This window comes from Sus scrofa, chromosome 2 (assembly GCF_054392235.1).
Source record: "Sus scrofa isolate SSC_HxYL_T2T_F1_AM1 chromosome 2, Sscrofa_HxYL_maternal_Yorkshire_Landrace_v2.0, whole genome shotgun sequence".
NCBI classification, from domain to species: Eukaryota; Metazoa; Chordata; class Mammalia; order Artiodactyla; family Suidae; genus Sus; species Sus scrofa.
The window spans coordinates 137,576,964-137,604,895 of NC_139384.1; the positions used below are offsets into that span (position 1 = coordinate 137,576,964).

The following is a 27,932-nucleotide window of genomic DNA, read 5'->3' on the forward strand; positions in this document are numbered from 1 at the left end:
AATTTTTACATAATTAAGTAGACCACAGGAGTTTTTATAATTTATTTTTGTTTCTTCTCTTTTTTTCCTGTATAGCTCTGAATTCCCAATTTATTATTTATATTTAGGAATTGTTTTGTTGAAAATTCTGCAGGCCTTACAGTATATATCAAGTAAATACACAGATTTGAGTGGATTCATCATTTTTCTGTTTATTGATTTTTCTTTTTGGTCTTTTTTTTGCCATTTCTTGATCCACTCCCATGGCGTATGGAGATTCCCAGGCTAGGGGTCGAATTGAAGCTGTAGCCGCCGGCCTACGCCACAGCCACAGCAACCCCGGATCTGAGCAACCTACACCACAGCTCGCGGCAACGCCGGATCCTTAATCCACTGAGCAAGGCCAGGGATCGAACCCGCAACCTCATGGTTTCTAGTTGGATTCATTAACCACCGAGCCATGATGGGAACTCTTGTTTATTGATTTTTCTGCTTTTACTTAACTGAAGCTTAAAACTTACCTGAAAGAACTAATAATAGGAAAAATTATGTATACATGTATGTGTAACTTGGTCCCCATGCTGTACAGTTGATAAATAAGTAAATAAATAAATATAATTACAAAAAAAAAGAAAGAAATAGACTGATGGTATAACAAAGAAATCCTAGAATGTAATGGTGTTAGGCAAAACAGTTTCATTTTCTTTCACATGGCGCAGACTGTAAGGACAGCACCCCAGGCTGTTAAGGTACCTCTGCATCCTCAACACATGGCTCAGTCTTTGTGTGTAAAGTGATGAGTCCAGTTGTTGCCATCTCCTAGCCAGCCAGCAAGAAGAGGAGAAAGGGCCCGAAGAGCACAACTTCATTCTTGGAAGTGAAGAGTGACATACTTCACATCCATCCCCATCTAGAACCTAATCAACTGGCCACATCAAGCTGAAAGAGGCTAGAAATGTCGGCTAGCTGGACAGCTATTTAAAAACTTTCTCATTTTGTTATTACAGAAGATGTATTACAGAACATGTATATTTTGGGTAATGAGGTAGTTTCTGTAGAACATTTTATTTTTAAAATAACCATCACTCACATACCACAAAATTGGTAAAACCATTTTTTTAAGTTCAGTACGGCACATAGCTCTATTGGAAATGTCTTTTGAAAATGGATTAAAACATTGGTTAACTGGAACCAGTCTACTTGGGCCTTCTCTTAACTGGATTCCGTCTATACCCACACTCCTTTGCTCTCACTTGTACTGTACTCACAAACACATACTTTGTGCATACATATAGCAAATATTGATTAAAAGCCAATTATTCGAGGCTGTGCCTGTGTAAAGTAACAAAAATGCGTCGGTAGTATTCTTCAGTCATTGTTCATCTTTGTAAATACAACCCTCAAAGTTCAGTAAAATTTCTAATGTTTAAAAATGAAACTTTTAAAGATATAGTGCTTTCTGCTGTGACTTAAAAACAGACATTTGATCATGTAAATACAAACAAAAACAGTGCTTTCAGAAGTATTTGGTTTATTTTGATTCTGTGGAATCTGTGTTTAACCTAACTTGTTGTCCTATGAATATTTTCCCTATTGCTTGTGAATAAATATATATGAAATAGTTATGAAAAGATGATAATGTTTTGAGGGAATTTAAATTCCATCTTTGAACTTAAAACACAATTGTTGTTTTGCTAGACACCATTTCCTCAAGATAAAGTTTTTCATTGTAGCATTAAATTATTCACTATATGGAGTTGCCATGTAATTATTCATTATATAGAGTGGTTCAGCAGAAACGAATCTGACTGTCATCCATGAGTACACAGGTTCGATCCCTGGCCTCACTCAGTGGGTTAAGAATCCGGTGTTGCCGTGAGCTTTGGTGTAGTTTGCAGATGTGGTTCGGATTCTGCATTGTTGTGGCTGTAGTGTAGACTGGTGGCTACAGCTCCCATTCGACGTCTAGCCTGGAACCTCCATATGCCAAGGGTGCGGCCCTAAAAAAAAAGATAATAAAAAAAGATGAATTATTCACTATAAACTTATTAGAGGAAGCCTACAATTTTATAGGTTTCTTGAAATGTATTCTTGAAAATGTCTATGAAGGCACATCTAAATGCTGAACTAATTGGCTAAAAATATGGCATGTTTTCTGTGCCTTTTTTTATATCCATGATTACCTTTCTACCCACTTTGGGTACTCCTGTTGAGGGCCATCTATGTGATAAGAACAATGGGTTTATGAGACCTATGCTATTTAATATTATAATGAATACTTTTTTTTTAACCCTCTCCCCACCCTCAACTCAGTTTTTATAAAATAAGGACAAAATTCAGAAAAGCGTTACCAATATTTGTATGACAAACTGTTGATATACATTGTTGGGCACGGTTCTAGGTATTTTCTCCCTGGCAGTCTTTGCCAGAAGCAGTTTTGCTATTTGACCATACAAATAATTGGCTGTTAGGCAATTTGGCCATAAAGGGTAAAATAACTGATGGACAGTTTGGTTTGACAGCATGGTTTCAACTAGTTGACATTTTGGTTTCATTTCTCCACTGATGGAGTGCTTTCATTTTTATATTATATAAACCTTAGGTCTCATAATGGTCTAAATAGTGACGAGTTGACTAAAGATAGTGAATGATAAACAACTATGTATATTGACTTGATAGGAAAACTAACTGGAGGTGTGAAATAAGAGAGTGGAAAGCCAGATTGCCTATGACACTAGAAAATGATAACATCACTTTGCCAATCCTTCTGACACATATTTTACCAAGCTATGGCAGATAAGAAGTAGCGAGAATTACCCAACAGTCCTCCAGAGCATTAATTACCGATTCTTTGGCTAATTTAGATACAGCATCATGTTCTCTACTGCCATCTTTATCAAATTTATCATGCAGTGTTAGAAGTTGGAGCCAAAAGAACAGTCAAGCTCCTGTCTCCCAAAAGGAAATGGTTATGTGATTCCTGATGCATGTAAGTTTCTTGAAAATAGTGAAAATTTTTGCTGTTCGATAGTGGAGAATGTGATGGAGACATTATTTTCATACTTGGCACAGAATCTGGCTTAAATGATTTGATGAAATATTAAGGACTGGGCATGTGATGGAGCATTTAAATGTAGTCTAGAGATTTACCACCAATTACGTGTATCTATAAAAAATAGGAAGATCCCTCAATTATTTTAATTCCATGGAAATCTGGAGGGACTTAGAGCAAATTTTTTTTTATATTGTAGAGAATTTAGGTCCAACATGAGATCCCGAATCCTTAATGATCGTTTTTGAGAAAAGAATTATCATGTATTCACATATTTTCGGCTTTAATTTTTCAGAATAAAATCTTTAAAAAATTTGTTAATCAATTTTCATGTGTCATTTTGTCTTTTTAATGTCCCTCTTTACTTTCATTGTTCTATCTTTTATGGCAAAATTGTTTATGGGCAATTAGTTGTGCTTCCAAACTGATTATGGCAAAGATTCTTATGGTGAAAATAACTATTCACGATGGCACTATATACGAGACTGAAATTTTGCCTAGAAATTTTACTGCCATCCATCAGCTGTTGTATAAAATGAAATTAGGAGTATTATGCTGGAAAAATCACATGTGTGAAAGTTGATTTGCTTATTTTGTGTTCAGTAGTTGGTATGATCAGGGCCAATTATTATCACAGTTAAAAACAACAACTATCATTATTCTGTTTTTTTTTTTTACTATAAAAATAATGCATGTTTATTGAAAGAATACTGGAAATTCAGAAATCACATTTTCTGTTTTTTAATTCTTTTTATCGTATTTGTAAAGAAGCACATTATATATCAATTTCTCTTTTCTCCATAGTATTTTACTTGAACTACAAATGCTGACCCTGTGGAATTTTCCTAGATTATTTTCACTTTGCTGGTTCCAATGATTACTATAATTGATTGAAATTCTTTACATATTAATTATATTAAATATTTATTCAGATTTGTCTTTTATCTGTTCTTTGTATATAGTAGATTTTTTTATTTACAGAAGTTTAAAATATTTTATGCTATCAAATCTGTATAAAATCTTTGGATCGTTTTATCTTTTTCCATTTTTTTTAACGCTCAAAAAGACTTCTATATACTAGCCTGATAAATATTTTTTTCTTGTTTTATGGCATATACTTAACTCTTAAGATATTTGGAATTTAATTTGGTTACAAAGTGAGTTGCTAATAATCCTCTTCCACTAAAATGGTTAACTGGTTTGTCAGAACCAATTATTGAATAATACTTAAAAAATTTTATTTTAAATATATTTCAGATTTTTCCTATATATTTGATGTATTTACAAGATTGTGTATGAGCCCTATTAAGATCACATTCCATAGAAATGAAGGGTTTAAAATGAGGTAGTGATTGAGAAAGGAATTTTGTATTCCTGTTTTTATTTAGGGGTTCTGGTTTTGAAGTTTAGAGTAGCATGTATTTATTGATTACTTTCTGACTTGTATACACTATTCCAACAAAATAAAAATATTTCTCTTTTTGTAAATGGGCTAAAGTATTTGTTAGTATCACTTTCTACTCTGAATTCAAGTGAAATACTAAATTTGTCATTGAGTTGATCATAATTTACATATCTCATTATTGATGTTTTAGCTAAACAGTTGGAAAGAAAATATATGTTTCATTTAAATATGTGTGGAGTTCCCGTTGTGGCTCATTGGTTAACGAATCTGACTAGGAACCATGAGGTTTCGGGTTGGATCCCTGCCCTTGCTCAGTGGGTTAAGGATCCGGCGTTGCTGTGAGCTGTGGTGTAGGTCGCAGACGCGGCTCGGATCCCGTGTTGCTGTGGCTCTGGTGTAGGCCGGTGGCTGCAGCTGCGATTAGACCTCTAGCCTGGGAACCTCCATGTACCACGGGAGCGGCCGTAGAAAAGGCAAAAAGACAAATAAATAAATATGTTCTATGCTTTCCCCTGCACTTCTCAGACTCCAATTTTACATAATATATCTTCAAAAGTTCATTTCTGGTAGAATCTGACATTTTTCTTTCTTTTTCAAGGGAAAAATTTATATACAAATGAATATGTGGCAATTAAACTGGTAAGTTCTTGTTTCTTATTTTTCTTTAATTATTTTCTTGTTATTTCTTTAATGATTAAGGTGCATTTTAATTACTTTTTTCCATATCACTTATGACTTTATTGGGAAAGTGATAAGCTTAACTGATCTTTTGTTATTAAACTTCTAGCATCACCATGCCCTTCAAGTATATAATAGTCTATTATATAAGATGTCTGTGTCTTTCTAGGTCATGAAAGCTTAATTTCTTTACTTTGGCAGCATTATGAGAATCGATAAGAAGCTGACATATTGGAATTTTTAATTAGATAAAAATTAGAATGTAAGATTTTTCTTCCTGATTCAAGCCTGTGGACAAATATCCTTAGTATTCAGCATTTTTAAATACATTTTTTAAAAATGTATTTTCAGGTAGCTTCCAAAAATCTCTTTTTCTGTCGACGTTTTATATTTGGTAAAGCTGGCCATATTGCTTGACCTTTAGGAAAACCGAAATGCCTGATGTGGGTGGAGGATAGCAGGGCACACAAACTGCCATGGGATGGTTTTGAAGTCCTAAGTGTGCCTGGTGTGACAGCTGTAGGGCAGCTCTTTTTTTGGATAGTTAGGATCTGGGAATTTTTATAAGACATAAGTTTCTCTTGCTTAACTTTTCTATTTAGTTTGACAGACAGCGAGATTTCCCTGAGGTTGAGCATGACATGGTTTTACCAGCCTGCCTGCTAGTTTCAGTCTCCTTTCTGCCAGTGTAGCCACTGTTAATGTGACATTAATATAGAAGAGGGCACTATTCAAGGGAGAGGCAAGTGGGAGATAGAAAACTTCTGGGTGAGATAGAAATGTGTTGCATTTCACTGCAACAAATGCTGTTTATTTTTACTGGGAAATAAAAGTGCAGAGTAGGGTTGTGGTGCCACCAGGAGAGATGGACTGGATAACAGGTGGATTGGGACTGGCATTATCTGGATGAGTTCACCTGGTTTATGGTCTGGTCCTTGACTTTGTGACAGAAAATGTGGTTGAGTGGTCTCATTAAGATTATCTTTGTTGGGAGTTCCCATCACGGCTCAGTGGAAACAAATCTGACTAGCATCCATGAGGACTCAGGTGTGATCCCTGGCCTTACTCAGTGGGTTAAAGGATCCAGCGTTGCTGTGAGCTGTGGTGTAGGTTGCATACATGGCTCGGATCTCATGTTGCTGTGGCTGTGGCGTAGGACAGTGGCTGCAGCTCCAATTCGACACCTAGCCTGGGAACCTCCATATGCTGAGGGTGTGGCCCTAAAAATAAAATTTAAAATTTAAAGATTTAAAAAGATAAAATAAAATTTAAAAAGATTGTTATTGTTAAGCAGAAGGGGATTCACAGTATTAAATAATCCATGCAGTCAGTCAAGCTCTCAAAGGTGTAAATTTTAGGAAGAGTTAATTTCTTATTTATAGTGAGATATTTTACTCTTACAGGCCAGGAGTGCCCAAATCACTGTAAATAATGTGTTTTCTTTCAGTAGGCTAATCTACATAGAATGCTAAGTTAAAGTTATGAGGTTCCCAGAGTTTCTTCTGTGGTGCAGGGTGTTAAGCACCTGTCAACAGCAGCTTGTGCCACTGCGCAGGTGCGGGTTCAGTCCTCGGCCCTGTGCCATGGGTTAAAGGATCTGGCATTGCTGCAGCTGCAGTGAGGGTCTCAGCTGGAGCTTGGGTTCAGGCGCTGGCCCAGGAACTTCCATATGCCTTAGATGAGACCATTAAAAAAAAAATATATATATTATGTCTATATACCTTCAGTGGTATCTGATTTTTGTATGTTGGTAAAAATAAAGACATTATTTGATAACAGTGGTGTTTAGAGAGCAGACTTCACTGACCACTTCTTGCTCTGTTATCTCTTAAAGGTTTTCGCATTTATTTAATGTTACCGTAGTTCATATTGATAGTTTGTTTCAGGGTAATTTGTTAATTTGACATCAGCCACCACCCTTATATCTTGTTGTTTATGGTTATATAATAACCTATTGTTCATGAATAATGAAAAAAATTCATCCTGTGCTGAGGTGACTTGTTATATGGTGACACAGTAAAATTTTTCTGCTAGTAAAGTATTGGAATCAAGTTGAACTGACCTAACTTATTTATTTTTAATTACTCAATGAATTTTATTACATTTGCAGTTGTACAACAGTCATCACAATCAAATTTTATAGCATTTCCATCCTAAACCCTCAGTGCATCCCCCCACTCCCCAACCTGTCTCATTTGGAAACCATAAGTTTTTCAAAGTCTGTGACATCATTCTTAGATCTGGGTTTCTGTTTTTACCTAGGGAATATTGGTGATTAAATAAGTTAGGTATTTAATTTTTCTTGTGATTGCCTAAGTGGGCATCTTTTATCATATCCTGTGATTATGTACTTCTGTATAATTAACTGAGGAATTATAAGGGTAATATAGCACTGTGTGGAAGGAACTATTGTAAGTCATTTGTATGTGTATATAAATGGAGAAAGAACATTTTATCCCTCTTTTGTAATGAGGGAACTGAAAAGCACAAAAAGATTAAGTAACTTGCCAGAGTCTACACAGCTAGTAACTAGTGAATTTAGGCTTCAAACCCAGTAGAAATTTCGTTTCAGTGCCTGTGCTTTTAACTACTCTATTATCTTGCCTCTCAAGAGCTAATAAGGTGATTGTTTTCTCTTATAGTAATCTTATGATTATAATTACTCCACTGGGGTTTTACCAGTTCCTTTTCTGAAGCCTTTGTGTGTCATTCGTTGTTTCATCACAATGTGTCTTAGTATAAATTCTTTTTAGTTACTCTGTTTGTGATTGACATTCCTCTTGAATCTCTGGCTTATCTTTCATCAGTTCTTGTATTTGTTTCTTCAGTTATTGCCTCTGTTCACTTTTCTCTCTCCTTTCCTCCCGAGTCACTTATCAAATGTGTGTTAGCCTCTCTCATTGTGTTGTCCAGATCTCTAATCTTTTTTTGTATATTCTATTTTTCTTCCTTCATAATGCATTTTATAAAATTTGTATAGATGCGTTCTACAAGATTTTCTTATTCTGTAGATGCTTTTCTTTCTACCACTTTCCAAATTCTCTTTCCTATTGTGTTAATGTGTTGGCAGATTACTTTTAAATTTTGTCTATTGTAGTTTTTTGAGTGTTTCTTTTTTTTCTTTTTTCTTTTCTTTTCTTTGATCTTTTTAGGGCTGCTTCCGCAGGAAATGTAAGTTCCCAGGCTAGGGGTTTAATAGGAGCTATACCACAGCTCCACAATCTGGAATCCAAGCTGCATCTGTGACCTGCACCACAGCTTGCAACAGTGTCAGATCCTTGACCCATTGAGCGAGGCCAGGGATCGGACCTGCATTCTCATGGATTCTAGTTGGGTTCTTAACCCACTGAGCCACAATGGGAACTCCAGTTTTTTTGGTATTTCTTCAGGTTTTGTTGGTTTTATCTAAATTCGTTACTATGTTATACCTTCCTGTTGGATCTTGTTCAGTTTCCCAGTGTTATTATCTTATTATAGTTTTGTTTCCTGCAAATGTTTTTATGCATTTGTTATTTATTTTTTATATCTGTTTTGCTTCTGTTTATGTTCTGTGTATGTGCAAATCTCAAAAACATTATGGTGAGTGAGAAGAGGCAGATACATACACATAAAATGTACATTGTATAATGTCATTTGAATGAAATCCAGCAACAAAATAAATCCAAAGGTGATAGAAGTCCAAAGTGAGTACTTTGAGAAAATGGTGATGGAAATGTTCTAAATGTTTATTGAGCTGGTCGTTGCAGGGATATATACAGTTAATGCAATTCATGGACCTAATACTTAGGAACTGTGTGTTTTATTGTAAGCCACATCCAATCTAAATTTTTTAAAAAAGTATTCTTGCTACTATCAAAATTTTCTTATCTCCATTGTTCTTTCTTACATTTCTAAAATTTTGCTTTCACCTAGAACCTTTCAGATATAAAGTCAGAGGTGAATTCCTGGGAACAGAAGAAATAGAATAAGGGCCAAGATCCCCTTAGTCATGACTCTTCACAGTATAACTTTTCTTCCTGGTGAAAGAGTCAAACAGACTTCCCTAATGCTTGATCTAATAGCTACTTAACCTTCTGTATATTTACAGCATCAGTTTAGTTTACATGGCACTAAACATGCCTAACAGTATTATTATAAGAGTTGACACCAAGATTTATAACATTTGAAATTGAGGCCCAGTATAACTTAAATATTTTTTGTTGTTGCCTTTTTTTTTTTTTTTTTTTAAATAGGAGCCCATGAAATCCAGAGCACCACAGCTACATTTGGAATACAGATTCTACAAGCAATTAGGATCTGGAGGTAAAGTCTTGTACTAATTTTTAAATTCGTAATAAAATGGATTGTCATCATAATTACTCTGTTGTTTCAAAGAATAGTATTTTAAATTTGGTAAAAATGAATCACTCTTTAAGGCTTTGTTTAGTAGACATTTTCTTACTAGAGTCTTCCCTTTTTATTTTAAATATGACACTTTGGGAGCATTTTTGGTACTAATGTAAGTAGAGAACATTGAGAAAAAAATTTAATTTGAGACTATAAGGTGTATGTAACTTGCATGTTCTTAGCCTTTGTAGTGCTATTATAGTTATTGAAAACATGGTGGTAGACTGAAAAAGGGCCCCATGCAAGATATCTGTATCATAATCCCTGGAACCAATCAATGTTATTTTATAGCAAAGACTTTGTAGCTATGATTAAGTTAAGGATATTGAGGGAAGAAATTATTCTGGGTTATCTGAGTGGCCCAGAAATGCAGTCAGAAATGTCCTTGTTGGATTTCCCATCGTGGCTCATTCATGAGGATGTAGGTTACATTCCTGTCTTTGCTCAGTGGATTAAGGATCTGGCATTGCCATGAGCTGTGGTGTAGGTCATAGATGTGGCTCAGATCCTGTGTTGTTGTGGCTATGGACTAGGCCAGCAGCTGTAGCTCCTATTCAGCCCCTAGCCTGGGAACTTCCATATGCTGCTGGTGTGGCCCTAAAAAGACCAAAAAAAAAGAGAGAAGAGCAAGTGAGAGAGAAATTCCCTTGTAAAAGAAAGGCAGAGGAATGATTTAAATACAGAGGAGCAGGCAAAGTGGCCAAGATTAGAGTGATTGAGCCATTAGCCAAGGAATGCTGGTAGTGAGAGCCTGGTGTAGGATTCTCTTGTAGAACATCCAGAGGGAACATGTCCCTACCCACACCTTGATTCAGCCTTTTGAAACTGATTTCAAATTTCTGGCCTGCAGAACTGTGAGAAAATTAATTTCTGTTATTTTAAGCCTCAAGTGTGTAGTAGTTACAGTGCCTATAGGAAACTAATACAGATATATTTTTAAATAAATTCCAAATCTAAGTGAAAGTGAATATTTTGTGCCTTTGGAAAAAACTAGTGAGAAGATTTTGTATTTTATGTTACATTTACTTTATGTTGAAATTTCTCTCAGCTCCACTTTTTCTGTTCACTCCTATTCTACCAACTGTAGTGATTTTATATGAACAGTTTCTTCCCCTAGGGATACTTTGTTTCCCCAGATTTAATAAAATGGAATTTTTTCATGAGTCTTTTTGTAAGTACATGTTTACATTCTAGTTAGTAGAGCTGTTCATTTCTTAATAATTATCAGTTTTGCAACTTTTTTTCCTAAAAGCATACTTTCCAAATGAGTAGTCATTGTGGGGACAATAATTAGTTGACATTTTGTATTAATGTGTTTATTAATTTAAACATGTATTTTTAATTTAATTATTAACTTAAACATCTGATATAGACATTATTAATTTAAACATCTGATATAGACAGGCCTCTAGGACTTATCAAAATTGTCACTGACAACTGAAATTTAAATGGTAAGTCATACAAGTCATTATATTAGGACTAGCAAATGACAGAAAGCCTTAAGCTAAGTGAAGAAAAAGGAGTTCATTGACTCATGTACTGTATTTCAGAGAAAAGACCTATCTTTAAGACATTGCTGTATCTGGAACTTCAAATACTGTCATCAGGGACATTCTTGAATTTGTTTCGATGCTCTGCTTTTGTGTGTGTGTCAGCTTTGTTCTCTGGTTGGTCCTTCTTATGAGATGGCAGAGGTGGTTACCAACAGCCTAGCTTAGCAGTTATAAAAGTATTTCTTAATTAAAAATTTCACCATAAGTTCTAGGACTGGATCTTACTGTCTTATTTTGTGTCTCATGATTTAATCCCTGTGAATTTGATTGTCCAGACTTACATCTTATGCTCATCTCAGGTACTGCCTGAAATTCAGGGACTGAGGATGAGGAGAGGTCATTGCCTAATAGGAAATTGAGGTGTTACCAGAAGGAATATTGGGTGCTGGGGTTATAAAGACAAGAGACATATCTCCTTAAGTAGTAAAGCTATCATTTGGAAAAGCAGGACTGGATCCTTTTTTTTTTTTTTTGCTTTTCAGGGCCACACCCATGGCACATGGAGGTTCCCAGGCTAGGGTCAATTTGGAGCTACAGCTGCCTGCTTATGCCACAGCCATGGCAATGCAGAAGCTGAGCCATGTCTGCAACCTACGTCACAGCTCATGCCAACATGGGATATCTGACCCACTGAGCGAGACCAGGGACTGAACCTACATCCTCCTGGATACTAGCTGGATATGTTTCCACTGTGCCACAACGGGAACTCCTCGATACTTTAATTGGATAAGAATGAATAAGTTAGTTTAGGCAGTCATTGAATTGAATACCATGGTATACTACTACTTACTTTTATTATATTCTTTGCCTTTTTAAATTTTAAAAATTATGTCAGAGATAGTAATAAAAATAAAGCATAGATCTTTTAGCATTTAAATGCAAAAGGGTTGCAGTGTTGAATAATTCCAGGGCCCACCATTTACAAGGTAGACTTATACAAGGGTGCTGTGCTCATGACATAACATTTACCTCAATTGAAATAGAAATGTTATTGCCGGAAGGTGTGTGTTGTGGTAGCTCTGAAACTCTTTTAACCAGTGTGAGTGTTTTTCAGTGTTTTATGTGGATATGAATTTTAGTTATTTGTTAGAATTTTTATCATGAATTTTAGAAACATTTTTGAGTACCCATGTGAGCTTTTTGGAATAACAAGAGTGATTAATTCTTTGGGGGAGGAACTGATGACTTTAAAATAATTTGATTTTTAGAATTAATGCTTAAAAGGATTATGTTTTTAGACTGCTCTTATTCATAAGTGGGCCATTGATAGTAATTTAAGCTACACTTTTATGGTATTTTAGGTTTCATTTAAATAGCAACTTTCTTGTTATTGTTCTCTTTAAAAATAGGTCCATTTAATCAATATTTGGAATATATAAAGAAAACTAAAATGCAAGAGCAAAAATGCAGACAATCCAATTTTAAAATGGGCAAAGGACTTGAATAGGCATTTCTCTGAAGAGGATAGGTAGACAAGTGGCCACTAAGTACATGAAAAGAAAAGATTCTGAATATCACCAATCACTAGGGAAATGTAATCAAAACCACAAAGACTTCACACCTGTTAGAGTGGCTATTATTAAGCAAACAAAGGAAAAACAAACCAAAAACCAGCAAACAACTAGTGTTTGTGTGAATGTGGAGAAGTTGGAATCTTTGTGCATTGCTGGTGGTAATGTGAAATGCTGCAGCCGCTGTGGAAAACGGTATGACTCTTCCTCAAAAAATTAAACATACAATGACCATTTAATCCATCAATTCCTCTTCTAATTATATGCATTAAAGAATTGAAGGAGTGTTCTTCTGGTGTAGCAGGTTAAGGGTCCGGTGTTCTTACTGCAGTGGCCCAGGTCACTGCTATGGCACGGATTAAAAAAAAGAATTGAAAGCAGGGACTTAGATAGTGTACACCCATGTTCATAGCAGAATGTTTTGCAGTAGCCAAAAAGTGGAAAAAATCCAAATATCCATTGATGGATGAGTGGGTATATAAAATGTGGTCTATACATAGAGTGCAATATTACTTAGTCCTAAACAAAGGAAGACAGTTCTGACGCATGCTACATAAAGTATAGAGTAACCTTGAGGATTTTATGCTAAATGAAGAAGCTAGTCACGAAAGGGCAAATACTATGTGATTATACTTTTTGAGGTGCCTAGAGAAGTCAGATTCATAGAGACAGAATGCAGAATGGTGGTTGCCAGGGCTGAGGGGAGAGGGGAATGGGAAAATATTGTTTAATGGGCACAGAGTTTCTATATGGGATGATGAGAAAGTTCTGGAGGTGGTAATGGTGCTGGTTGCACAACCATGTGACTATACCTCATGCCACTGAACTGTACTCGTTTTTTGGTTTATTTACTTATTTTTCTTTAGGGCCACACTCATGGCATATGGAAGGTCCCAGGCTGGGGTTTGAATTGGAGCTGCAGCTGCTGGCCTATAACCACAGCCACAGCAACGATAGATCCTAGCAGCGTCTGCAATCTCCACCACAGCTCACAGCCATGTTGGATCCTTAACCCACTGAGCAAGGCCAGGAATTGAACCCATGTCCTCATGGATACTAGTCAGGTTTGTTACCGCTGAGCTGCGATGGGAACTCCCTAGGTTTTAATTATTAGAATTAATTGTTTTTTATTTAGTTGAAAAATAGTTTAGTTGAATTATTGATATTTCATGAGAATGTATGGGACATATTTTGAAATTTATGGGGAAAATTTTTGAAGATCTGTGATTTTGAATAATTCTTTATATTAAATTATTTCCTTGACATCACATGGTTTATATAGGCTATATTGGGGGAAAATTTTCAATCATTTTTTACTTGAAATTCCTTTATCACCTGATACCTTCATCACAGAAAGTCAAATAATTTTTTTTCGACCATAAAATACTGCTCTTAGAAGATCTCTTACTATGGAAATATAAACATACCATTTGAGTATATATTAAATGTATTGTAAAACAGAAACAATAATCCTTTCTGTGGTAAGAGCTAAAGCTAGTAAGTTAAAACCTTCATTATTCTTTGTTCTCAACCTTCTTTCTGAGGCTCTCTCTTCTTTTTTGCTCTCTTTTCCCTCACTTCTCCCATTCTCAAAACCCTCTTCCTTGTGGTCTTTCCTGGCATATTTATATTGCTGTGGTTGTTCTGTCTTGTTTCATGTTTGCTTAGGGTACCCTCTAGCCTCTGTTTGTGAGTGACAACTTTTCTTACCTCATAACAGTTTAATTTTTTGCGCAGTTGTAGAAAACTGCCCAGACTTGTCCTAGGAAGTGAAATTTTAGTTGGGTCTTCACAGTGTTTGCTTTATATTCTTGATTAAAAAACTGCATATGTAAAACTCTTCATTCTGTACTTCAAAGACATAAAATTTGTGCTGAAATTCATTATTATGTATGGTATATTTATGTAAGAAATTTTTGAATTCATTGACTCATAAAACACTATGTATCCCAAAGAGTCATTTAGAGTTAAATCATCTTTTTTTTCCCACTAAATATCTATGCTGAGGCATATTTTAAAATAAAATTATGTCGAGTGATAAAGCTGAGGTATTTTTATTCAAATTGGAGACTAAATGTCTGTTTAATTTACTTAGTGGAATGTAATGCTGTTTATGGAATTAAGCTATCTTGGATAAGGTGGAGATAAATATTTTTGGGACATTATGTAACCATTAAAGAAAGGAACTTTTGAGAAAATTGAAGCAGTTTCCATTTGTCCCTTTAGTGATCTTTTTCTCCATGTTATTTTAGAAAGCCAAAGGTATATTATGCGTGTAGCTTGATTAACTCTACATGTTAGGAACACAGTAATTCTCCTCCAACAAAAAGCTGGGTTTTATGACTATAGCAGAGCAGATTTACTTGCCTACCTCTCCTCAACTCTGAGAAATTCTGTGTGAATAATTATGAATTTTGATTCATACTTAATATAACAGGTCTGAAAAGAGGAAACTTGAAGGTTGGGCATAGAGAAAAGTTGGCAATTTGGGTAGCAGAAGTAGGGTAGTAAACTTTGAATTGCAGACTTAGAAAAGCTCAAACATGAGGCAGAGTAAATGTGAGTCTTAAAATGGATCCATCTCATTTGCTATGGAGGTATGCTGGGAAGGAAGAAGCAGCCAAATTATATTAAAGGGCAACAGAGTCTTAATAGTTCACAGTGACCCTTGAACAGTGTGAGACTTGCGTAGGTCCACTCGGATGTGATTTTTTTTTCAATAGTAGGTACTGTAGTACTGCATGATCTAAGGTTGGTTGAATCTGAGGGTGTGGAAGCACAGATACAGAGGAACTGAAACAGGTATATAGAGCGCCAACTATAAGTTGTGTGTCGATTATTGACTGTGTAGAGGGTCAGTGCCCCTAACACCTGCGTTCCTCAAGGGCCAGCTCAACTTAATTCCAAGAAGCTCTAAAATGAAGTTAATAGTTAATGAGTAAAAGTAAGGCTATGTAACTTTGAATATTGGCGAGAGTACATGAGAAATACTTGCTCAGTTACGCTTAATACGTGGATTACATAACTGTGGTTTAAATCTTTCTCCAATTCAAGCTTTTTTTTTGAAGTCCTCTAAAAGTATGTTTTAGCTGTGTACAGCATTACAATTTCAGGTATACATCATCTGTACAGGCATATCGCCCCTTTTTTTCTTATTGTTCTTCGACTAACTGTGCTTCACAGTTTTTTTTGTTTTTTAAGCAAATTGAAAGTAGCAACCCTTCAGTGAGCAAGTCTGATGACGCTTTTCCAACAGCTCACTTCATGTCTCTTTGTCACATTTTGCTAATTCTCATCATATTTCATATTTTCCAATCATTATTTATGATGATCTGTGATGAGTGATCTTTGGTGTTATTACTATGACTTGCTAAAGGGTCAGATGATGGTTAGCATTTTTGAGCAGTAAAGTATTTTTAAATTAAAGTATATATATTGTATTTTTAAACATAGTACTATTGCACACTTAATAGACTACAATATAGTATACATAACTTTTGTATGCACCAGTAAACCAAACTCATGTGACTTGCTGTATTTTAATATTCCCTTTATTGCCCTGGTCTAGAACTGAACCCGAAATGTCTCCAAAATGTGCCTGTACATACTACAAAGTGATCATCGCCACAATTCTAGTTATCATCTAGCATCTCACAGCTGACCCCGCCTCCCCCTTTACCCATTTCACCAGTTCCCCCCAGCTCTTTCCCTCTGGGTAACCACTAATCTGATCTCTATATCTATGAGTTTGTTTTTGTTTTATTTAGTTTGTTCTTTTTTTTTTTAGATTCTACAGATGAGTGAAATTTGAAATTTTACAGCATTTGTCTTTCTTTGTCTGACTTAACTTCACTCAGCATAAAATTTTCAGGGTCCATCCATGTTGTTGAAGATAACAGGATTTCATTCTTTTTTAATGGTGGGATAGTATTCCATGATGTACATGTACCTCATCTTCTTTATTCATTCATACTTCCACGAATACTTAGGTTATTTCTGTATGTTGGCTACTGTAAAGGATAGGGGTTCATGTATTCTTTTCAAAATACTGTGTTTGTGTTTCTGTGATACCCAGAAGTGGAATAGCTGGGTTGTAAGGTAGTGCTGTTCTTAATTTTTTTGAGGAATCAACATTTTTCCAAAGTGGGTGCCTCAGTTTGCAATCCCACCAGTGGTATACAAGGGTTTACTTTTCTTCTCATTCTCTCCAATACTTATTTTTTCTCTTTTTGATACTACTTGATAACATTCTGATGGGTGTGTAGTGATTTCTTCTTGTGGTTTTGATTTGCATTTCCCTCATTAGTGATGTTGAACATCTTTTCACTGGCTTTTGGAATCTGTATGTCTTCTTTAGAAAAATATCTTTTCGGATCCTCTTCTCATTTTTAATCAGGTTTTTTTTTTTTTTATTTTTGAATTGTAAGAGTTACTTGTATATTTTGGATCTAAATCCCTTATTGGATATATGATTTGCAGAAAACTTTTCCCATTCAGTAGGTTGCCTTTTCATTTTGATGATGGTTTCTTTCACTTTGCAGAAGCTTTTTAGTTTTATACAGTCCCATTTGTTTATATTTGCTTTCGTTTCCCTTGCTTTTGGAATTAGATCCACAAAAATATCTCTAACACATGTGGGTGAAGCTACCTCCCATGTTTTCGTTTAGGAGTTTTATGGCTTCTGGTTTTACGTTCAGGTCTTAAATCCATTTTGAGTTAATTTTTGTGTGTGGTGTCAGATAGTGGTCTAGCGTGATTCTTTGGCTTATAGCTGTCCTTTTTTTTTTTTTTTGCCACCCTCTGACATATGGAATTCCCAGGCTATGGATCAGATCTGAGCCATAGCTGTAACTTAACTTGCAGCTGTGGCAACTCCAGATCCTTAACCCACTGTGCCAGGCTGGGAATCCAACCTTTGTCCCAGTGCTCCCAAGACACTGCCAATCCCATTGTGCCACAATAGGAGCTCCTGTAGCTTTCTAGTTTTCCCCAACACCATTTATGGAAGAGACCATCCTTTCTCCGTCATATGCTCTTTGCCTCTCTGTTGTCATTTAATTGTCCATATATGTGTGGGTTTATTTCTGGACTCTCAGTTCTGTTCCATTGATCTGTGTGTCTGTTTTTGCTCCAGTTGCATAGTTTTGTTTAGTATAGGTTTGTAGTATACATTTGAGCCTTGAACACTGTGATGATTAGGGTTGCCACCCTCTGTGGCAAAGTTGAAAAGTCAGATATAACCAAGTGTAACTTTTAGCTGACCCTTGGTATACACAGTTCTTCTGTATTCATGGTTCTGCGTCTTCAGATGCAATCACCCTCACATTGTGTAGCACTCTAGTATTTACTATTGAAAAAAAATCTGCATGTAAATACAGTTCAGATCTATGTTGTTTAAAGGTTTGCTGTAGCTTGAAATTAGGGAGCATGACAACTTCCAGTTTTGCTCTTTCTCAAGATTGTTTTGACTGTTTGGTGTCTTTTGTAGTTCCATACAAATTTTAGATTGTTTGTTCTAGTCATGTGAACTATATCATTGAAATTTTGATAGGGATTGCATTGAATTTGTGGATTGTTCTGAGTAGTATAGACATTTTAACAATATAAATTTGTCCATTCCATAAGTATGAAATATATTTCCATTTATCTGTGTCGTCTTCAATTTCTTTCGTCAGTGTCTTAAAATTTTCAGTGTATAGCTCTTTCACTTCCTTGATTAAATTTATTGCTAGATACTTTTTTTTTGTGCAGTGGTGGTAGATGGGATCTTAATTTCTCTTTCTCATAGTTTATTTTTAGTGTATAGATAGATTTCCATATGTTGATTTTTTTTATCTTGAATTCATATATTGGTTTGAACAGATATTATTTGTGGCATTATTAGGACTTTTAATATACAGTATCATGTCATCTGCAAATAATGACACTTTTACTTCTTTCTTTCTGATTTGGATCACTTTTATTATTTTTTATTGCCTAATTGCTGTGGCTAGTATTTCCAGTACTGTATGAATAGAAGTGGTGAGAGTGGATATCCTTGTTTTGTTCCTGCCTAATCTTAGAGGAAAAGCTTTTAGGTTTTCATCATTGAGTATGATGTTACTTTTGGACTTGTCATATATTGCCTTTGTTAGGTTAAGATATGTTCACTCTCTACCCCTATGAATTTTGTCAAATGCTTTTTCTGCATTTATTGAGATGATCATGTGATCATTATCCTTCATTTTATTAATGTGATTATCATATTGATTGATTTGCATATGTTGAACATTCTTGCATCTTTGGGATAATTCCCACTTGGTCATGGTGTTTGATTCTTTTAATGTATTGCTGAATTTGGTTTGCTAATATTTTGTTGAAGATTTTTGCGTCTTTGTTCATTAAAGATATTGGCCTGTAATTTTCTTTTACAGCGTTCCTGTAGTTTTGGTATTAGAGTAATGCTGGCATCATAAGATGTGTTTGGAAAGTTTTCTTCCTCTTCAGTTTTTTGGAAGAGTTTGAGAAGGACTGCTATGAAATGTTCTTCAAATTAATTTGCCAGTGAAGCCATTTGATACTAGTTTTTTGTTTGTTGTGAGCTTTTTGATTACTATTTCAGCCTCCTTACTAGTAATTGTTCTATTCAGATGTTCTATTTCTTCATGATTTTGTCTTGGGAGATTGTATATTTCTGGGAATTTTCCATCTCTTCTAGGTTGTCTAATCTGTGGGTGTGTAATTTTTCATAGTAGTCCTTTGTAATTTTTTGTATTTCTGTGGTGTCAATTGTAGTTTCTTCTCTTTTATTTCTGATTTTGTTTGAGTTCCCTCTTTTTTTCCCCCATGGTTAGTTGAGCTAAAGATTTGTCAGTTTTATCTTTTCAAATAGCAACCTCTTAGTTTCATTGATCTTTACTGTTTTTTAAATGTCTATTTTATTTATTTCCACTCTGGTCTTTATTATTTTCTTCCTTCTAATATTGAGCTTCATTTACTCTTTTTATATTTCCTTTACATGTAAAGTTAGATTATTTATTTTGGATTTCTCTTGTTTCTTGAGGTAGGCCTGTATTGCTATGGACTTTCTTCTTTGAACTGCTTTTGCTGCATCACATGGATATTGGTATGTTGTATCTCTGTTCTCATTTGTCTCTAGGTACTTTCTGATTTCTTTGTTGACCTTTTGGTTTTTTTGGTAGCATGTTGTTTAATTTCCATATTTTTGTGGTTTTTAATGTTTTTTGCTTTTTCTTTAGGTTCTTGTTTTTTCTATTATAGTTGATTTACTTTCTATTATGGTTTATTTGCTCTTTTTTTCTAGTGATTCATATTTAGTTTCATAGCATTGTGGCAGAAGAATATGCTTGATATAATTTCAGCCTTTCTGAATTTATATTGAGAGTTTTTTATGACCTATTATATGATCTTTGTCAGAGAACATTTCATGTGCACTTGAGAAGAAAGTATATTTTGATGCTTTTAGATGGAATGTTCTATATATATATATCTGTTAAGTCTGTGTGATCTAATGTGTGATCTAAATTTGATGCTTTCTTTTTTGATTTTTTTATCTGGATGATCTATCCATTGATATAAGTAGGGTGTTATATTTACCCTGTTAATATTTTCATTTTATCTTATTGTTCCTTTATTGGATGCATATGCATTTATAAATGTTATATCTTCTTGCTTGATTGACACCTTTGTCATTATGTATGCCTTTGTCTTTTATTATAGTGTTTATTTTAAAGTCTATTCTGTCTGAAATGAGTATAGCCACTCCAGCTTTCTTTTCATTTACATTTGCTTGGAAATTTTTTTCATTCCTTAACTTTCAGCCTGTGAGTATTTTTTCTCCTGATGTGGATCTCAGGTAGGCAGCATATAGATGGATCTGTTTTTTAAAAGGCTCCTTACTGTCTTCTAATCCAGCTATTTTAGTCCATTTACACTTAAAGTTATTACTGATAAGTATGTACTTATTGTCATTTTGTTAGTTTTCTGGCTATCTTATAGTTCCTCTCTGTTCTTCTCCTCTTTCCCTCTTCCCTTGTGTTTTGATGGTGTTCTTCAGTGTTATATTTAGATTTCTTTCCATTTTGTGTTTTTACTATAAGTTTTTTTTTCCCTTTGTTTACTGTGAGGTTCTCATTTAACATTTTATGTAAGTCTTGGCCTGTTTTAAGCACGTAGCAACTTAAATATGAACGCATTTCAAAGATTTATCTTTTTACTTCTCCATTCTCTCCCCTTGTTGTCTAATACTTTTGATGACACATTTTGACTTTTTATTTTATGTATCCCTTAAATTACTATTATAATTTAAATTTACTATTTTTTTTTGTCTTTTATCAGTCATGTTTGCTGTATAAGTGATTGATCCACTAGTTTTATTATATTTTTACCTTTTCCAGTGAGGTTTTTATGTGTTTTCTTATTAATTAGTACTTTTTCTTTTCATCTTAGGAAATCTATTAAGTATTTCTTGTAGGGCCAGTTTATGCTGATGAACCCCTTTAGCTCTTGTTTATCTGGGAAACTCTTGATCTTTCCCTCAATTCTGAATGATAATCTTGCTAAGTAGAGAATTCTTGGTTGGAAGTTTTTTCCCTTTAGCCCTTTGAATAGGTTATGCTATTACTCCTGGCCTGTAAAGTTTTGGCTGAAAAATCTGCTCTTAGTCTTCTGGGGGGGTATACATCATTGTATGTAACATTTTTTTTTCCTCTTGTTCTTTTTAGGATGCTCTCTTTATCCTTAACTTATTCCATTTTAATTATAATATGTCTTGGTGTCTGTCTGTTTGGGTTAGTGTTTATGGAACTCTTTGGGATTCTTAGTCCTGGATGTCTGTTTCCTTTCCCAAATTAGAGGAATTTTTTGCACATATTTCTTTACATAATTTTTCTGGCACCTTTTTTCTCTCCCTTGTCCTGGGACCCTTATAATGCAATTATTCTGCTTGATGCTCTCTCAAAGGTCTATTAAGTTAATTTCACTTTAAAAAATTCTTTTCATTTTGCTTCTCTGATGAGTTTAATTGTTTTGCCTTGCAGTTCACTGATTCACCCTTTCACCTCATTCTGTCTACTGTTGAACCCATCTAGTGTATTTTTCAATTGACCAGCTGATTTGGTACTTTCCTATATTTCTCTCTCTGTTGAAATTCTCACTGTGTTCATCCTTTCTTCTTCTGAGTTTCATGAACATCTTTATGACCAGAAGCAGTAAATTAAAGAGTGGAAATGGGTTATTAGAGATTACTAAATTAAGAGCATAGAAGTTAGTACTTGCAGTGGCATAGAAGGGGAAAAAGCAGTAAAAATTAAGTATCTGAGAGTTATGGATAAGTCTTAATTGCATTTCTAGGCTCATAATGTATATAGAGTTGTAAAAGCAGTATTTCAGAGTTGGAGTAAATGTGAGTCTCTAATTCACTATTTCCAAGCCTTTTATCTGCTTTTACATATTATGGGGTTAGATATGACTTAAATATGATAGGAGTGACTCTAGTAAGAGTGGCTCATGCTAAGATGATGATTCTAAGTGGCAGGGGGAAATTTTGTGTGTGTGTGTGTGTGAGACAGAGAGAGAGAAAGGAAGGGAGAAGAAGAGAGATGTGTGGGTGCAGGTTATGTGTACACATGGAAGTATGTGAGAATCTCTATTTTGGGGGAGGGGACCATGCATGTAATTTGAACTTGTCTTTTTCCCCTACCCTATCATGATTATATCGTCTTACTTCCTATCTCAGCTGTTCTGTTCCTCCCTCATATTTACATTTCAGAAAAACAGGGCTTATCTAAACTACTAATATTATAGATAAATGGAGATCTACTTGTGAATAATTAATATTAAGCTGAAGTAAGAACCTAGTTATCCTGGCTTCTAGTTTAGTGTTTTGTTCTGCTCATGCAATAATCGTTATGCAAAATGACAGTTATAATAAACAACAAGAATGAAATTATGTTCCCAATACTCTTTATTTTAAAAAGATAGGAAGGTTTTTTTGTATTTTAGAAAGTTTTTCCTTTCTAAAATTATTAAACAAAACAAAAAACATTTGTAAGTAAAAATGAGACATTTAAGATGGAAGAAGTTCATTTCTTCATAACAGATAGACAAATGCAATATCAAGATAAAACGACCACCTCTTGTGTGCTAGTTTATTGGTAGTCTGTTCTAAAAATAAAATCCAGATGATTTCTGCGCATTTAGATTTTATATTTGAAGTTTGTGTTATTTTTCACTGCATAATGAATTATTTAGTAATTAGTGGCATAGAATAACAGTCAATTTCTATGGGTCATGAGTTCAGGCATGGATTAGCTTTGGCCTTTGTTGAGGGTCTTTCTAGGCTGAAATCAAGATGTAAGCCTTGACTGCAGTCTTTTCTGAGGCTCAGAGCCCTATTGTAAGCTCACTCACTATTTTGAGAATTCAGTTCCTCATGGCTATATGATGAGGCTCTCAGTTCATAGAGCCTGCCCACCATTCTCTGGCATGTGGGCCTCTTCCACAACATGGTAGTTTGTGCCCCAGAGGATGGGACTCTTGGGGCTTGAACTATGTCTACCACAGGATTATTAAAGAGTGAGGTGACTGCTTTGTTCTGTAAAAATAAAATCTTTCCTGTGTGGCAAGCATTTCTCCAGGCCATGGAAATGTAAATCTCAGTGCAGTTTCTTTCTATGGTGAGGTGGTGGAGCCCAACAAGGAAGCACTGTTCATCACGTTGTTCAGTAATAGAGGAGAGGTGTAACTGAGCTACACTGTGAAAATCAAGGAGGGGAATAGGGAGGGAGAAGGTGGGGCCAGGAAAAGTTTGTGTTTTGTATGGAAAAAGTAAAAATAGTGATGTAGTTCTTGAAACTACGAAATTATTTTAAAAATCATTTATTGATTTTTCTACGAAGCAAAATTTGATATTTAAATGAAGAAGCTATTAAAATCCTTTGTCTTTTCCCACAGATGGTATACCTCAAGTTTACTATTTTGGCCCTTGTGGTAAATACAATGCTATGGTGCTGGAACTGCTGGGACCTAGTTTGGAAGATTTGTTTGATTTGTGTGATAGAACATTTTCTCTTAAAACAGTTCTCATGATAGCTATCCAACTGGTAAGTAAGCAGGATGTTTTGAAATTGCTTGAACAATTGTATGGTTTGGTTACTAATTTACATTAAAAGTTGAAAGTTTTGCAACATTATCTTACACAGCATTTGACTTAATAAAAATATACATGTTTTACTTTTTACTTTTGTTTTGTCTTTTTCTTAGGGCCACACCTGAGGCATGTGGAAGTTCCCAGGCTAGGGGTGAATCAGAGCTGTAGCTGCTGGCCTATGCCACAGTCATAGCAATGCCAGATCCAAGCCTCGTCTTTGACCCTACACCACAGCTCATGGCACTGTCAGATCCTTAACTCACTAAGTGAGGCCAGGGGTAGAACCCGCATCCTCATGGATACTAGTCAGGTTCGTTACCACTTAGTCACAACGGGAACCCGTATGTTTGCTTTTAATGTCATTATCTTTTTAGGATGAATATAATTTAAAATAACTGCATCATTTGTTTTTTATGTATATAAAGGAATTAATATCTTATTGCTTTAAGGTCAGAATGCTCAGGAACATGGATTTTTTAATCTTAGTAATAAATTAAAATGGCCTAGAAAAAGAAGAAACAAACTAATGAGAGAATCTTAGAAACCATTTGAACTCCAGGGAGCCTATAGGGAAACAACTTAGAGGATGATTTTAATGCAGTTTTGAAACAATGCCAGTTGGTATATGCTGAAGTCTTTAAATTGCTTTTATCCATTGACTTGTTACTTTTACTTCTACAGATTTGTCCTATGGATATATTCAGATATACTTAAAGGTTTTTGTGCAAAGATGTTTATAGTAAAGTGGGAAGCAACCAAAACTGCACAGAAATTACAGTGTTAGTTGAAATCATTAATAACCATAAAATAATATGCAGCCATTAAAAAGTATATGTTAAAAGAATGTTTCATCACCTGGAAAATGCTGATAATATATTGTTAATGAAAAGTATAGGTAATAGAATACTTGATGTTATATGACCAAAATTTGTTAACAAATGAACAAAAATGGCCTGAGTGACTATGTGTTTACTTCCATTGTGTTGTAAACCATGATTATCACTAAATCAAGCACTTTTATTTGCTTATTTGTAGTATTCTGTTTTGTGAGAGTTTATACAATGAACATTATTTGAAATGTGTAAAGCAATTAATAAAAATGTATTATTAGAGTTGTATTCCACAGTTTTCTAGTCTTAAGATTTTTTTAAATGTTTAATACCTAAGTGCAAAAGTAAAGAAAACAGTTAAGAGAAGAAAAAGGTAACAAAGGTGCTCTGTTAATTGTTTTTAACAGTTTAGACTCTTTAAACTTCTTTAGTATAATAGTAAGTTTCTCTATTACTGACCTGATAAGGAAGAATAAATTGCAGCTTTATGAATACGTGATTGTAGTTGATGACTTTTTAAAACTGTTTGATGAAGTAAACAAAGCTTTTTGATTCTATTAGGTAGCATGATCTGAAAATGTTGATTGAATCAGGCTTAGTAATATGAAGGAATTTGTAAAATTCAAGTACTTTCATTTATAAGTGACCATAATAATAAAAAGCAAAGATTTTTAATCATTATTGGACATATATTTGAGAAACTAGAGACTGCTGTCATGTTACTTTTAAAGAGTTGAAAGAATTTCTGATTTTTTCTTCTTTATGTATTTTCATTGTGAAAATTATCTTGCCTTTATCATACTACCTTATGCTAGACAAAGCCTAAAATAAAATTTATCTTCTCTTTTTTGAATCAAGATTTCTCGCATGGAATATGTGCATTCAAAGAACTTGATATACAGAGATGTAAAACCTGAGAACTTCTTAATAGGACGACCAGGAAACAAAACCCAGCAAGTCATTCATATTATAGATTTTGGTTTGGCAAAGGAATATATTGACCCAGAGACAAAGAAACACATACCATACAGAGAACACAAGAGCCTTACAGGAACAGCTAGATATATGAGCATAAACACACATTTAGGAAAAGGTATGTGTACCTTTTATAAGTATGAAAGTTTAAACTCATTAAACTAACAGTGTATTTTTATTTGTTATTCTGGTTCTGTTTTTGCAGGTTATAATTGCTTCTATTGTATTTTTAAATTATCCTGTCTAACTAAAGTTTATTTTTATTTATATTTAATAAAATTCTTTTAAAGTAAGTTGCTTTAGGATAAATGAATGACGAATATCCTCACATTTACAGTATCTTTTTTTATAGAACTTGAAATGTTCAATTTTGATTCACTTAGGTTGATCCATTTGATTATTTCTGTTAAAGAATATGAGAGAATATTTAATTTCAACTGAATTTAACATGTGTAAAGATTTTTGATTGAAACAGTCTTTCTGATACAGCTAGCCAGGGAGATACCCACTTGCTCAATACATTGAATGGTGAGAGTACATACCTTAAAGGTGCTGTGGATTCTGCACTGGCTATTACTTAACCTTTTAAAAGGGGTTCCTTATTTGTAATAATGGTAAAATAGTATCAACTGTACAGGGTTTCTTAGAGGTGCCCCCCCCCCCCCGGCAGTTCAGGATCCAGTCCAGGTTCACATTTCATCTATTTGTCGTATCTCTTTAGTCTCTTTTCGTCCGGGACAATGCTTTGCCTTTCTTTATGGTATAACTTTAATGTTTTTGTGGAGTACAGGCTATTTTGTATAATGTTCTCAGTTTGAGTTTCTGATATTTCTTCATGATTATCTTTAGGTATGCAGTTTTAGCACAAGTGTCATAGAAGCGATGCTCAGTGTGTCATGTCAGAAATGTCAGAAAGGACCTGATTTCACTTGGTTCCAAGTAGCCTTTTTTTTTTTTTTTTGATCTTTATAAGGCTGCACCCATGATACATCGAAGTTCCCAGGTTAAGGGTTGAATCAGAGCTGTAGCTACCAACCTGCGCCGCAGTTCATGGCAATGCCAGATCCTTAACCCACTGATCAAGGCCAGGGATGGAACCCCCGTCCTCGTGGATACTACTCGGGTTCGTTACAATTGAGCCATGGTGGGAACTCTGGTTCCAAGTAGTTTTGGTCACTTGCTTACGTTAGTATTTGCCAAGTTTCTCCTCTTAAAAGTTTATTTTCCCTTTGTTAATTTTTAATTAAAAATATTTTCTAAGTAAGTTTTTAGAATTATGTAATATGTTGTTTTTTAGCAAATTTTTGCTCCCTAGATTTAATATCAGTTGATTTTTTTTAGCTCCACCATTCTTTGTATATATATACTAGTTTACGTTCTAATGTAGGCAAAAGCTTTCCCTTCTTCTCTTATTTATTGACTTATATCTGTATAGACTCATGGATTCTTATCTAATTGAATTTGTTATAGTCCATTACTATTATTATTTATAGTCCATTACTATCATTATTTATTACTATTATTATTATTTATAGTCCATTACTGTCATTATTTATTACTATTATTATTTATAGTCCATTATTATTATTATTTATGGTCCATTACTATCATTATTTATTTTGATGCTCTAATTATCCTAGTTTTGGCTATGGTTGCTCTATCAAGTTGGCTTCACTGTACCTTTGGCATGTTCTCATGAGTCTTTGGGAACTTATTTACTTTCTTATGCAACAAGTTGTTCCAGCCTCATTTTTTTAGCTTCTTGGCTGTAGCCCAGATGCATTTTTCTAAAAAGCCCTGGTTCCTTTTATTGGATGATGGTATATAGATATCAAGATTTGAAGTACAGTGATTGCTACTGGTATGTTAGAGCTTCTAGGCCCCTTCTGTAGCAGAACTTAGCAATGTGTGTATGTTTGTGTGAATATACACATACGTACTGACTTGTGTGTATCTACGTATACCCATATATGTACACATACAAACATGCCTACACATATGTATGCATGTATACACATATATTAATATCTGTGTGTTAAAAACCATGAGTTTATTCTGATACTGAAAATTTCAGTCAATGGCACAAAGTGGTATCTCCCCTTTTCATATATGTAATTTCTTTCCCTTTTCTATGTTTATATCTTTCGTTGCCTACAATGAGATATCTGGCTACCACTATTTGGGATATTTACTTATTTTTAGAAGCCTAGGATACTCAGAATGTAGTTTCAGAATTGGTAACTGTTAACCCTTCGTAAAAGTAAGCTTACTAGAATTGTGATATTTGTTTCTTATTTTATTGAAGAGTCCTTTTTAAAATTGAAGTGAAAGGTACCCTGAGTGAAGTACACAACATTTGAGTGTATAATTTGGGAGTACTGACAAATCTATACACCTGTATCACACACAACTAT

The 27,932-nt window shown here is 34.5% G+C and overlaps 1 protein-coding gene across 24 annotated transcripts in view; it reads left to right on the forward strand.

Annotated features, from left to right (window-relative positions):
- CSNK1G3 (casein kinase 1 gamma 3) overlaps positions 1-27,932 on the forward strand; it is a 112,783-nt gene that overhangs the window by 39,614 nt on the left and 45,237 nt on the right. For all 24 annotated transcript variants that reach the window (XR_014838674.1, XR_014838675.1, XR_014838678.1 and 21 more), the window contains 4 exons: positions 5,035-5,075; positions 9,347-9,416; positions 23,518-23,666; positions 25,402-25,636. Coding sequence is in view for 19 of the 24 variants with exons in the window: in XM_021084688.2 (XP_020940347.1) it covers positions 5,035-5,075; positions 9,347-9,416; positions 23,518-23,666; positions 25,402-25,636 (495 nt within the window). In the remaining 5 variants the exon portion in view is untranslated. The remainder of the gene's footprint in view (positions 1-5,034; positions 5,076-9,346; positions 9,417-23,517; positions 23,667-25,401; positions 25,637-27,932) is intronic.